The sequence below is a fragment of the Artibeus jamaicensis genome, unplaced genomic scaffold (genome assembly GCF_021234435.1).
Source record: "Artibeus jamaicensis isolate MK-2021 breed Jamaican fruit bat unplaced genomic scaffold, CSHL_Jam_final contig_473, whole genome shotgun sequence".
NCBI classification, from domain to species: Eukaryota; Metazoa; Chordata; class Mammalia; order Chiroptera; family Phyllostomidae; genus Artibeus; species Artibeus jamaicensis.
Window position 1 is genome coordinate 2,738,491 of NW_026521851.1, and position 14,183 is coordinate 2,752,673.

General features: G+C 48.3%; 1 protein-coding gene across 2 annotated transcripts in view; it reads left to right on the plus strand.

Annotated features, from left to right (window-relative positions):
- RYR2 (ryanodine receptor 2) overlaps window positions 1–14,183 on the plus strand; it is a 544,399-nt gene that overhangs the window by 304,820 nt on the left and 225,396 nt on the right. For both annotated transcript variants that reach the window (XM_053667877.1, XM_053667878.1), the window contains exons 16-19: window positions 215–310; window positions 9,099–9,217; window positions 9,556–9,689; window positions 12,196–12,437. In XM_053667877.1, the coding sequence (XP_053523852.1) occupies window positions 215–310; window positions 9,099–9,217; window positions 9,556–9,689; window positions 12,196–12,437 (591 nt within the window). The remainder of the gene's footprint in view (window positions 1–214; window positions 311–9,098; window positions 9,218–9,555; window positions 9,690–12,195; window positions 12,438–14,183) is intronic.

The window sequence follows — 14,183 nt, forward strand, 5'->3', positions numbered from 1 at the left end:
TGCTGAGCACTCAGGCTTGGTATTTCCTTTCCTGTCCTTACCCTCAGCTTTCTTTGTAATGCCTCCAACTCGGGTGCATATTTGTTCACGTTTTAGATACATACAGTATTGGTGTTGTGTTGTTCTGGATCCAGCATTTTAGGGCTACTGTTAGCTTTCTGCATTTGGAACTGGAAAAATCACATAAATGTGAAATCTGCCTCTTCTTTCACAGCGGCTCTCATTAGAGGAAATCGTAAGAACTGTGCCCAGTTTTCTGGCTCCCTGGACTGGCTGATCAGCCGACTGGAAAGACTGGAAGCTTCTTCAGGTGCGTTTTCCAGTTATCTCCTTGTATGTTACAGAATTCCTGTTTTCTTCTTTTTTATGTCTTTAAAGGCATTGAAACAGACTCTGAAGCTCAGTGAAATATAAATGTTTTTCTTTTAGTAGGTTAGATACTTGACTTACTGACAATAGTGTCTGTATTTTTATCAGTTATTTCTGAAAAGCAATCTGACAGTATCTCCCTCATTTACATTTATAAGAGTGAACTTGAGCCTTGGTTGGTGTGGCTGAGTGGACTGAGCGCGGGCCTGTGAACCAAAGGGTCGCTGGTTCCCAGTCAGGGCACCTGCCTGGGTTGTGGACCTGGTCCCCAGTAGGGGGCGCGTGAAAGGCAACCACACAGTGGTGTTTCTCTCTCCCTTGTTCTGCCTCCCTTCCTCGTCTCTATAAATAAATAATTAAAAAATCTTTAAAAATAATAAAATTAGTGAAGCTCTGAAAGCCTCACAAAGCCACATCCCTGCTCTTCCCCAAATCAATCACTCCTAAGTACAGACAAAAGTGTTGGTTTGGAATTCCCATTTTTAAATTGTGTTCAAATGATTATTTAGACTTAGAAGAAATTAGTTTTCTAAATCATACAGCACAGTACTGTATTTTATAGGGATTCAGTGAATAATAAACAGTCTGTCATAGTGAAATTGTGACAGGCAGGAACCCCGATCGTCTGCCTCTGACGCGCATACTTTCTGTCCATGGTGCGGCCGAGACCTACGGGATTCCCAGGGCGGCGTGCAGGCCCAGTGCAGGGCCCGCGGAGCCTGCTGCTCCTCTGCTGTTCGTGTAGCGTCTTGTTAGCTGTGCCGCTATAGTGCTGATGCCCCTCGTGCTGTTTGTGTCTGTCAATCTGCTATACCAGTAATGAACTTGAAGATAGGGGCATGATTTCATTCATCTTTGTATTCTCTGTATACTTTCTGGTAAGTAGTTGGTGTTTATCATATTTGAAGAAATGAACGAACAAACGAACGAAAGAACGTTGGAATTCACTTAAGACATTGTCTGTCAGTAAAGAAATAATTTCATGACTTTTGCGTGATAGAGACCCATTCAGGGACAGGCTTATTGGAATTGGATGAATAGAGAGACGGAAAAACTGATAGTTGTGATAAAGAGGGTTGTTTTAGATTACAGTATGAATTTTCAGAGTTTTAAGACTTAGGAGGAAGAGAAATTAGAGTCACACTGAGTTCTAAGATGTAGCTGGATTTCTGCAATGGCAGAAATAGTGTAGAGAAGGATATTGTTGATTAAGAAAGTATAAGGCTTATAAAATGAGGGTTTCCAGGGTGTCACAACATGAGATGACAATATACTGAACGAGGAGAAGACTGACTAACTACTCAGAAGTGATCAAATCAGCAGCAACATGGTTTTGGCAGCAGTTGCAGAAATGGATACACTACTGGCTCAAAGTGCAGAATTGTGGGCAAGCTCCAGTTGATACAAAAGCGTATGCTGGTCCCTTCCCCTGACCCCAGGATTATAGGGAGGGAGAAAGGAGCAGAAAGACCCTCAGGACAGAATATTTATGTGGATCAGTCAGCAGCTTCTCTTAAGAAAATGCCCGAAGGAAAAGAGGGAGAGAAAAAGGAAAGAACAGAGCCGAACGTCCTTGTGCTCAGCCCAGCAGAGTCCCGTGTTTACTGTCTTGAGTTCAGGGAGTTCCAGGCACAGTTGCACTGGATGCAGTTGCTATTTGCTGTTATCTTTCCCCAGTCTGTCTGTTGTTAACAAGCACTTCTGCTTAAGATCGAATTTCTGTGCTCACTCAGAAAGCACGGTGAGCATCGAGAGTGGGCAGGACCCTCAGAGGGTGCTCCACCTGGCACTCTCACTTCAGTGGACAGGGCCTCGAGGCACAGGACCTTTAAGTGACTGAATTGAGAAGCTAGAACTCACTGTCACGGCCAAGATGAAAACCCAGTTCCCTTCCATCAGGCTCTGACATTTTAAATATCAAAAATATTTTTCACTAAACAGTTTTCTCTACAGTAGTTATTACGTTTATGCTTTTAATTAGCTGCTGTTTTCCCAGAGGAAATAGAATGGTACTTAGTTTTTAGAGACAGAAACAATAATGGCATGTGCATATGTATACAAATATATACATTTACGTATACAGGGTGGGGCACAGGTGGGGGTACAGTTGTGCTCAGGTGAAACGCGCATTTATTCTTGTGTCAGGGTTTATTAATTACTGTACGGCTTTCCATGCGGACAACTGCAGACGTGCTTCTGCTCCACCCTGCAAATTCTGAGAGACACAGTCTATCTCTGTGTTGTTTGTAGGCTGCTGCACACTTACATACATTACTGCAGTGGCAGTGGCTGTTTCCTGAGTGCACATCTTCTCTCTCACCCGGGAGTGACTCGCCCTCTTCCAGGGTGTCCGTGGTGCCTGCTCTCTCTCTCTGGCCATGTCGTGGGCCCTCTGCGCTCCTGTCTGAGAAGAGCTGGGGGCTCGGTGACCTCTAAATTTTCTTCAGAAAAGGTCAGTGGGCAAAAATCAGGCCGAATTTGTGCAAACGTAAATAGAATCCTGACAAAAACTTGAGAAAGCCAGCACAGAGGTGTGGAGCCAGGGCTGCACCAGCAGTAGATCCTGAGAGGGGCATGGAAGGGCAAGGTTACTTGGGAAGTGAGTGGACGTGAGCCGAGCAGAGAAGGGCCAGCGAAGGTGTGCTGGCAGGCACGTGAGAGCCCAGGGAACTGGCCTGCCTTCCTTGGAGAGTTCTGGGAACCTCAGAACACAGGCCTTAGGCGTAGCCCGCCTGGGGGCTAGGACAGGGGTGTCTGTGAGCCTCCGTCATCATCGCCGGCCGTGTGCTCCAGGGGCTGCTGCAGATGGAAGTCAGGCAGCGTCCCCTGAGTAGGAAGGATGCAAGTCAGGGCCAGGCCCTGGCAGCTCTGCAGCCCAGCTGTTAGTGTCCTTAGGTGATGGGAGGCTCCGAAAGGGCGGCTGGACAGACATTTGACACTTTCTGCCTCATCTGAAGTGGACTGGAGTCCTGAGTGGGTGTACACAGTGGTAGCAGAGGATCAGATTGGGGTGTAAGGACAGTCCCTGTGAACTTCTTGAGGGGAAAAGGCGAGGTAGACAGTGTCCTGGGCTTCACATGTGACATTGTCTGGGTCAGTTAACGGGGGTCTCTGTGAGCAGGCAGAGGTGATGGAGGACTCCTTAAGGATGCACGTTTCTCAGAGACAAGCTGGCTCAGCCGTCAGCCGATCAGGAGGCCACAGACTTCCTGAGGCTTTTTTTGTGTGTAGTGTGTTCTCCAGCATTTTTGATAATGACAGTGGCCTTCTTCAGGGTGCCTGCCAGGTCCTCCCACTCTCAGTAGTTGCTGTGAGTGATGTTCTCCTTAAGCAGGGGAGCGGCAGCAGAAAGTGTCTCTGAGTGGCCTTGAACTGCCGGAGCTTTGCATCCACACATAGTACAACACATGGCTTCCACAGATGCCCCAGCCAGACCTGGCAGAGCACAAACTCATCACCTCTCAGATGGAAAGCCTTGCAGCCCATGGAATCCTGTGTGCAGGGAGCTCCTCCTTTGTACCTGCTTAGTTGTGAACAGCAGACTCAGAGTCTGAGAGCTCACAGCCCCTGCACAAACCCTGCCGCTAGTGGTGGGAAGTCCCAGTGACCTCTCTGAGGGGCCAGCAGCTCACACAACACTAGTGACAACAGAGAAGGAGACGGTTTTCTGGCAGACACCCTTGGAGAAGGCACCTTGGCCATTGGTTCCAAGCTTTCGGGTTTGCAGGAGGTCAGCGATGGTGTGCCAGGAGAGTCGGCACCAAGCCCCACGCGGGACACTTGTCAGAGTCAGAATGGCTCTGCAAACTTTCAAGGAGTCTCTTTTTTTATGAGCTGTTGGCATCAGTACCTGCTGGGCCCCATTCATTCCCCCACACTGAGGTTGCCCACCCACGCTCACAGTCCAGTGACTGGTGTCTTAAGCGCAACCCTGAGTCATGTAAGTCATGTTTAATGCTGACTGGTCAATGAAGACAGGGAACAATACGTTTTTCCAAGACATTCACTCTGAAGGTTTGAAATAATGTATTGACAACCAAAGGTTACTGATTTAATGGATAGTTCAGACCCTTGTCAAAATTACTCATTTTTGAACAGTGCTGGAAAAGTCACCCTACCACCTCGTAGCCCCCTTTGCATCTCAGCAAAGCATCAAGTTGTAGCTGGAAAGGAAAAGAGGATGGAAAGCTTCCTGGGTGTCCATGTATTTTACCAGCAATGTGAAACATGGGAAGAGATGCCCTTAAAGGGAAGCCCAAAGAGTCACAGCTTTCCTTTCTGAATGGAGACAGATTCTGGGTCACCCGAAACCCACACCCTTCCCAGGATGCTTCTCTAAGAGCCCGTGTGTGGGGTAGTGACAGATCACTCTTCTAGAACATGGGCCTTGAAAGAAAAAAGTTCACCTATCTTTTGTGACATACAATTGATTGATTTTATAATAGTTTCCATAGTTACTCTTTTAACTATTGTACTCATTTCCAGCACAAGGCCTAACAGACTAATTTGTCTTGCATTTACCAACTTAATTTTTATAACTAACCTCGATTTCAGTTCTTCATACCAATGAATCAGTATCTTTTCCTGATTTTTCCATTTGATCAGTATTGTTTATTCAGTGCTTTCCTACCTGCTCTTAATTTTTAATTTCTATTTAAAAAGAAGCATATTGTTAATGTTTCCATGTTGCTCTTTTTTAAAAAAGATTTTATTTATTTTTAGAGAGGGGCAGGGAGGGGGAAAGAGAGGGAGAGAAACATCAATACGTAGTTGCCTCTTATGCACCCCTTACTGGGGACCTGCCCACAACCTGCCCTGACTGGGAATCAAACCAGCGACCCTTTGGTTCACAGGCCTGCCATCAGTCCACTGAGCCACACTAGCCAGGGCTCCCTGCTGCTCCTTTTTGTTTCACTTCACTTGTTCTTTGTACTATTTTGTCACAACCATGAAGCAATAGGATGTCTTTTGCACCCCCGGGACCCAGGCCCTGCTCACGCACATGGCTCCTGCAGCAGCTTGGGGTTGCTGACTTTGTCTCCACTCTGGAAACGGGGATGCGCTGAGAGGTCACAAAACTTGCCTGAAACCTGCCAGGCTCCGAGCTGCCCACCTGGGCTGGAGTCCATGCGTGTGCCTGTGCGTGACAGCCGTGCCCGCGACCACGCTCCCGTGGGTCTCGTGAGCATCAACGTGTCACCCTGCAGTCTCGGGGCCGCTCAGGCAGCTCCAGTGCTGCTTCCACGTTGTGTGCTCTCGTGTTCCCCCCCAGTCATTCCCAGCGTCATTCCTCCTGTCTTCCTGTCCGTCTGCCTTGTTGTTTGGATTTAATCACCCAGAGCAGAATGTAAATCTTCTCATTTCCATTTGCCTTTGGTGAGCCTTGGGGATGCCAGTAATAAGGTCTGACCAAAAAGTTACATGAATTTTAACTCCTGGGTGGGGGTGAAAATAAATGCAACCTGTGTCTGGAGTAATCGGATTTCCTGGTTTCTCTGATGTAAGGGTCCCTGACCCTGCAGTGACCCGGCAGTTCTGTGTTTCTGCCCCTGGGGGCCAGTCTGGTTCACACCCATTGGCACCGGGGTTGACACTTCCTGTTTACTCACCTGCAGCTCAGACCCAGGTTTCCATGTGACATGTCAGTGGGGTCTGTGCTCTGTGTGGAGTTGTTCGGGGTCATCACTCTCCCTGGCAGTCGGATCCACACTGGATTCCCCCATGTACCTGTCCGACACTGAGGACGGGTTTCATCTAAACCTGCATCCACCTTGGCGTCCTGGGATTATTTGCATTTGGTGCCTTATAAGTCAGTGGTTTCCTTGTTCCCATGAGAACGTGGGGCAGGGTATCCAGCTGCACACGGGCCAGCTATGCATGAGTGATGACCAGTCTGATTCTGCGCACCCCTCCTCTCGAGTGTTTAGGATATGGGGCTGTGTCCCCAGGCTGGAGGCCTCCGGACAAGCAAGTTCAGACCAGACACTGTGCTTCTGCTCAGATGCTTGTTTCTAGGCTCCCATGCATACCCCTACCAGTTCTGTGTAGCCTAGGAGAGCCCTGGGCATGACCCACGAGGACAGAACAGCATGCTCAGCTTTGACCCCAGAGGCAGCTTCCACTGTTGGGAGCCAAGTAGCAAACATGTGATTGAAAAGTAAACTGGGCCACTGTTCTGGATTGCAGAAAATGTGGTACAGAGCATTCTCTGCCACTGCAGGCCTAGGGTGCTCTCAATGACATTAGTTCCAGACATTTATTACATCCTGACAAATTTTTCTTCCTCCTGAAACAGAAATGATTCAGAGAGTTACAACCGTAACAGTTTTAGGCAAAGAACTAAATAGCACGTGTATTATATGTTCACATGCTCAGGTTTGCATTAGTCAAAATTAAACAAGTCCTTGCTATCAAGGGTTCATTGTCCAATGGGGGGTTGAAATGAAAGTAAGTGATTTTGATTAAGAAAGACACCACAGAAAAGGAATACTTCATCCCAGGGTGTTGGTGCAGATGAATCTGCAAGGCGACGTTCTGCCTATGAAAGGTGCTCCGGGTTTGCAGCTCTGGAGCAGGGAGTGCGTTTCAGTCTGGGAGTGACCTGCGGCGCAGGGGTGGGAGGTAGGAAGGAAGCCACAGGTGAGGCCTTACCACACTGTGGGTCCTGGGCCCCAGAGCAAGGCCTGGCTGGTGCTGAGTGAATGTGCGTGCTTTACATCTGCGTGGAGGAACCAGTCACTCACACTCCTTGTGGAGGGGAGCGGGAGCCGGGGCAGTTGGGGTCAGACCTGCAAGTGAGGGGCTGAGGCGCCGGCGTGAGGGGACGGGCGGTCTGGGAAGCAGCTGAAGACTTTACCTGGGGAACTGACCTCGATTAAACATAAATTTCACAGCAGCAGTTTCCAACCATTTTCATCTCATGGCACACATTAACTAATTGTTAAAATTCTGCCCACCCCCCAAATAGTTTTTATTCTGATCTGAGAAGAAAATAGGTGTAATTTTGATTCATTCACATCAGGCGGCTATTGTTGTCTTGGCTGTTGTCATTTTTCATTTGACAATCTAAGGGAGAAGAGGGCAGTGCCCTTGACTAAATAGTTTTAAAAATTCCTGTGGCCCACTGGTAGAAAATCGCCGCTTTCGAGTGATAACGGTCTGTAGTCTGGAGGGCAGAAGGGGAAGTGAGGAGAGACAGGAGTCCAGGAGGGGACGGGGAGCTAGTCCGTGAGATGAATTTAGCCAATAAAGTAGGGTGTGGATTTAGTGAAATTCCGAGATGAGACTGGGGAAAATGAGAATGTGGGAGAGGATCCAAAAATAACCTGAGGCTTTTAGCTTAAAGGTATGGGTGGATGACGGACCAGAGAAAATATTTTACCTGTATGCATACAGAAAAAGGTAATGTGTTAAGATTGGGAGAAGTGGATTGGAGGTACTTGGAGACGTTGTGGGCGAAGGTCCAGAAAACAGTTAGGATGTGGCGTTTAAAACCGGCCTGGAAATGGCAACTGCGGTCCCTGTCACTCCGGCTCCCTGAGGTGCAGCGTGCCTGTTCGGTGACAGTTCCGGCAGAGCAGCTCGGACATTAGCTCTTAGTGCTGTCACTCGTGTGCTGTGTGTGCATGAAGGGGGGTTCGCTTATCTTTGTTCTGTAAGATTAGGCTCCTGTAGAGTGGCCCACGCGCCAAAGGCGAGCCCGGAACTAGGCAGAGGCAGGTGGGGAGTGTTCTCGCCCACTTGCCATCAGCAATCCTGAGCAGTGACGAGGCTGCACTGATTGGTGAAGTACTGGAACTTAATGCAGAATAAATGGAAGTAGATGTTCCATCCCGCTTTGTTAGGATTGTTTCTGAAAATGTCTCTTTTCTCAGTTTAAAAACTTACTTGCACAGATTGCAGCAAAATAATGTTTTAATTACTTGAATGTCCTTTTTATCTTGATGTTCCGATCCTCGGTGTTTTTATACTGAGATATGATTGACATGGACCGTTATGTCTGATGTCAGGTGCGCCGCTCGATTCGGTGTCTGTGTCTGTCGTGAAGGAGGCTCCGCAGCGAGTCCGGTTGGTGTCCTGCACCACACACAGCTGCAGCTTGTTTGCTTCATGCTGACGCTTTTCAGATCTGCTCTCAGCAACTTTCAAATACACAGTGGAGCACGATTCACCGTAGTCACCTTGCTGCACACCACATCCCAGAGAAAGATTTGATCTTACTTAGTAATGGAATCTAAAAAAAAAACAATGGAAAGAACCATCCCAAGGCCCAGATACAGAGAACACCAGGTGCGCCCTCCTGCAGCCCCAAACCCGGAAAAGGGTGGTGAGCTGACCCCCCTGAGGCCCCTCCCGCAGGACTGCCTGCTGAGCCAAGCGAGCACTGTCTTCGCCTTTCCCCACCAGGCAACTGCCACCTCATCGTCTTCGCTTGTTAGTCCCCACCCCACAACGCCTGCCCCCATCAGAGTGCCAAGTGACCCACACAGGGAGCACCCGAGTTGTACAGGGTGGGGTGGAAGTACGTTTACGATTGTTTGTATGGCGAATGGTGCAATCATTAATAAGTGATCACACGAGGATAAACTCTCTGTTTTGCACACTCACAATGGTGAGCCTGCTTTGGCCTAGCCCTGTTCTTACGGACTGAGAGAACGAAACCAGAAAAGGGAAGGTGCTGATCACTGTGGACAAGCTAACCTTTTATTTTCTCTCTCTCTTCTCTTTAGGTATTCTGGAAGTCTTGCACTGCGTGTTGGTAGAAAGTCCAGAAGCTCTGAACATCATCAAAGAAGGGCACATTAAATCCATCATTTCACTCTTAGACAAGCACGGAAGAAATCACAAGGTATGCGAACCCCATTACTGTCATGAGTGGATTGTGACGTCATTGTACAGTTGTTTATAAATTGAGGTGACCTTAACAAGCTGCGTCAGGTGATTCAGGAGTGCTTTTCCTCGTTGCTGTCATCGGGTGGTAGCGTTCAGTGTTTGCTCTTAGTGTCTGTGGGAGAACGAGCTGTCCTCAGTGGATGCACGACGGTTGTAGTGGCTGCAGCGCTGTCGTGGTGAAATGACTGTGTCAGAGGGAACCGGAGGAGATGCGTTTGTATTTGTGCCCAGCATTGCCAGCACTTGAATCTGGAAAGGGAGTCAGAGTCAGCTGGCGGTGGTCTCTCTTCTCAGGTTCTGGATGTCCTGTGCTCCCTCTGCGTCTGCCATGGAGTGGCCGTCCGTGCCAACCAGCACCTCATCTGTGACAACCTCCTTCCGGGACGGGATCTGCTGCTGCAGACGCGCCTGGTGAACCACGTCATCAGGTCGGTTCCCGGGGGCGGCGTCCCAGAGGGGCGGCCCGGCCAAGGAACTCACACACTCATTCTGTAGCTGAGACACCAGGTGCTCTGTTTGTTCATTAGGATTTTTAAAGTCTATTCCCCTAGTTAATAGTATAAGATTTGTTTTTCTATTAAAAATAGAGGAGCCAAGCCAATATGCATTTATCATAGACAGATGCATCAGAGCTCTTGTCTCACATTGTTGTGTGGCTGGATCATAACTGGCTTTCAGGAGCACGTAGGGTCTGGTTGGGCAGAATCTGTTTTACATCTTAACCTGTAACTAAAAACACTGCCCTTCACTACGAACTTCGAAGTGCTCACTGTATATAATCAAAATGTTCAATTAGAATGTCCGAAATATAGTAAGTTCCACAAATAACCAGCCAGTGGAACTACATTTTCAGGAAGATCCACCTTCCGAGGTGTCAGACAGAGAGGCCGGGGCATCAGCCTTTGTGCAGAGGGCTCTGTGCGTGCTCTGCCCTGTGTTTGTTCCGGGTGCCGCTCGCCGTGTTTCACAGATTAGCATTTGGGACCTGGGCTCAGAATTCAGGTCTAACCTCAGAGACGGAGCTCATGCCATACTGCCTGTCCTGTGCAACACAGTAGTAGTAATGTTGCAGAAACAAGCACCCTCCCCTGAGGTCTTTTATTTTTACTATGGTTCTTTTTTGCCTGCCGCCAATATGAACTGTGGCTCTCAATGCCAGAGTTTGGTAAAAAGAAAAGGAAGTATTTACTCAAAGGTTATACAGGTTTAGAGTAATGGTGCAATGTCACCGTTAAATCCCAAAGTCCCTATAAAACACCCACAAACACACACAGTCCTGCCTCCCCTTGCCTAACCAGGCCAGTCAGGGGACCGTATCTCAGGAAAAGAAATAGAAGCCCATAGCTCAGCTAGACTCCTGTTCTTAATCCCAAACCACATCCTCATGGTGGGCGGGGGGATCCTCTGCATCCTTTCAAACTGTGAGGCCAGGAGAGAGAGAGAGAGAGAGAGAGAGAGAGAGAGAGAGAGCGCTTCACACAGCTGCTGCATCCTGCTTTCCTGCTTCTTTCTAAGCCGCATGGTTAAGAGAACCCCTGCTCCACTCCCAAACATGCATGGTTAAGCCCCACCTGGGTTTAAATCCTTGCGCAGCTCTTTCTCTGTAACCTCATTTCTGATGCCTCCTCCAAGTGGTCACCTGCCAGTAGTCTGTTTTTTCTGCCCGTGTTGGCTGCCATTGTTAGTCTGGGCAGGTGTGGCCCATGGTGTGGAGTGAATCATCTCCAAGCTCTCATGCAGGCCCTGAAACCAGGGATGGGGTGGTGAGGAGCTGTCTTCTAGCTATATCAGGGGTCAAAGTCATGCATATGTCCCTGGCTGCACACTGGCTGTGAAGCTAGGCTGCTGTTATTGATATGCAAAATAACTCAATCCTGTGCTGCTGCTTTTCTCAGCCCCCCAGCAAGGCTTGTGGGGGCCCCTGGGGCCTCCCAGCTTTAAGCCTGGCCCATTAAGTCTGCACCCCATTAAGTCTACACCCTGTGACAGTAATAATGATAAAAATACAGCTTACTGTGAAGAAAATAGTATCTGTGATATAGTAACAACTGTGATGCCCTGCACCTAGTAGGGCAGGAAGTCCAGGAAGTACTCTTTACTTCACTGTTTTAAATAAAAATGGGCGGATTTGGTGTTTACTTTTATATTGTGCTTTTGAAACAGGTTTGCTCCCAGACACCCTTCACAGTCCCCTGTAGCAGGGCTTCCCAACCCCAGGGCTGTGGACTGGTTGGGAAGAGGCCGTGGGCCAGGCTCACCTGCGCTTTGCCTCCCATCCCCTTCTCCCACCCCAACCTCCAGAAAACCGGCCTCCAGTGAAGAACGGGGGTGGGGGGGGGCGTTCTCTAGAATAGAGCAGCTGTTAATGAGGGGAGTTTCCTGAGACCTTTTGTGATCGATCATTGGTGTTAGCACAGGGTGCACGTTCCTTCATGAAACCCAGTTAAACGGAAGGAGCTAGAAATGACTTTTGTTCACAAGTGAGTTCACAAGCTGACCAGTCCCCTCGCCCTTCAGTAACATGACCTGCCTCACCCTCATGCCCAGTGTGACACAAAGCTCAGCTCACGAAGGTGACTCCATGTCCTGGATTGATACCAGCTCCCTTAATTCCAGAGGCTGACTGCTCTGAGTGTCTCAGCCATGTGTAATGGAGTAAATTTCACTAAGGGACAATTGAGACAAAACAGTAGCACCCCCTTCAGTGATGTTGCCGTTGCGGGGGGCCCAGGAGGCAGAGGCTGCTCTCTGCGTGTTCCCTGCTGCCGGCTGTCACTCGCCCACCCAGTGACTGTCTTAGTCATTCTGTAGCGCTTAGGAAACAGGCAATCGATATCTCGGAAGAGCAGCACTAATGGTCAGAATGGTGAGTGCAAATTTAATCAGTGAGGAGTTTGTTCGGATTTCCTCACGTGCATTTCTGTCTTTTTGAAGCATGAGGCCCAATATTTTCCTGGGCATCAGTGAAGGGTCTGCTCAGTACAAGAAGTGGTACTACGAGCTGATGGTGGACCACACGGAGCCCTTTGTGACAGCTGAAGCCACTCACCTGCGCGTGGGCTGGGCCTCCACGGAGGGGTACTCCCCCTACCCTGGTGGGGGCGAGGAGTGGGGCGGGAACGGCGTTGGAGACGACCTCTTTTCCTACGGGTTCGATGGCCTGCACCTCTGGGCAGGTGAGTGCCATCCACTCTGTTTCATGGCTTTTGGAGGGAGATCGTTGCCCTCGTGGTCCATTTCTGAAAGCTACTGATGTGGCTTATGCTGGATACATTTATTACTCAGAACTTGAACATTGAAATGATGAATGAGAGTATTAAGTGGAAAGCAAAATTTCACTAGGGGAAAAAGAAAATGTCCAGTAATAGAACCTTTTCAAGGACTATATTGCTTATGAACAATATGCAGTGATTCCCCCCTTACCTGCTGGCGTCTGTTCCAGGGCCCCAGGTGGTCCCTGAAAGTGTGGGTTGTACCGAACCCCTGTATGCACGCCATCATTTTTCGTACACAAACAAACCTTTTCCCTTAAAGGAAGCAACTGATGGCTTCCCTTTGGCATGTCTGCGTTGCCACACCACTGCTGTTGGGCTTTGGGGCCGTGACCAAGTCCACAAACACTGTGATGTCACCACAGATGTCGTGAACACGGCTGGGTGTCTGCCCGCGGGGGCGCGGATGCCTAGGGATGCTGGACAAAGGGATGACTCTTGTCCTGGGTGGGGAACGGGTGTCTGGCCTGAGATTCCAGCTCAGCGCTCAGAGGAGCACACAGTTTGAAGCTTAGGCTCATTTATTTCCGGAATTTCCCATTTACTGTTTTCAGACCCCAGCAGACTGTTTTGAACTGAAACCCAGGAAAGCAAAATTTTAGATAAGGGCGTACTTTTGTATTTAAAAAGTGGTATTTTGATTTATGAAGCAACTGCAAAGAGCTTTCTTGTTTCCTACTTACTTCAATTGGTGTTTGTGAGTCTTTAGCTTCTCATGTAAAAAAGAACCAAATACAATCCCTGGGAAATAATTGGAAAACATAAACTAAGTTCTACCTCCCAGTAGATAATTCAATTTCAGGAATCTGTGGTTTTTAACCTGTATTTTGAGGAATCAGTTTATACTCATGTGACACTTTGTTTTAGAAATGTGGAACTGTTTAAAAATAAGTGTATAGTTCATTTCACTGGCTGCCAGCTCTCAACTTTTATGGTTGAGTATATATCTAAAAAGTGAGATATGTATACACATAATAATGTTATTTTGTAACATATTTAGCATATAGACAATACAAAAAGTTACCTTGCATTATGAAAAGCTAAACTTTGTCTCTTGGGGGATGCAAGTGTTGGATAGATCCAATAGCTTAGGAAAGGAAATCTAAAAATTCAATGGAATTAAACCTAAGTTTATGGCAGTGAGTTTATAAATGAAAGTGTTGCACATGGCAACATCTAACTGAAGCTTTCCTGAAGCTTTTCTGTGTTTGGTGCCAGCAGCTCTGTACCTGGTAGGCTGGGACTGGGGCCGGCACCGGAGGCCCATGTGACCATGGCCCGCCCTGTGCATAGGTGTGGTAACTGTGTCTGTCCCCTTCATAAAAATTTCCTGCAGACCAAACAGAGACAACGAACAGTAACTCCAGAGGACCTAACAAACATAGGACAGAGTTAATGTCTATTCATAACAGACTTTAACTCTCTCTCCCTTTGTCCTCTAGTTCGCTGTACACGAACCAGGTGGGACTCAGGTGAGTTAGAAAGAACATGTTCAGTGGCCTCTGGTTACACAGGTGCTCGAGGTCCACTCTGATGAAACAATGCTGGGTTGTTTCTAGTTGTCTTAGCCCTGGAACGCCACATACTCATTTCAGTGTTTGCATTGGTCTGAAGCTTTTTCTTTCGACACACAGGAAGGACCCAGTGCTT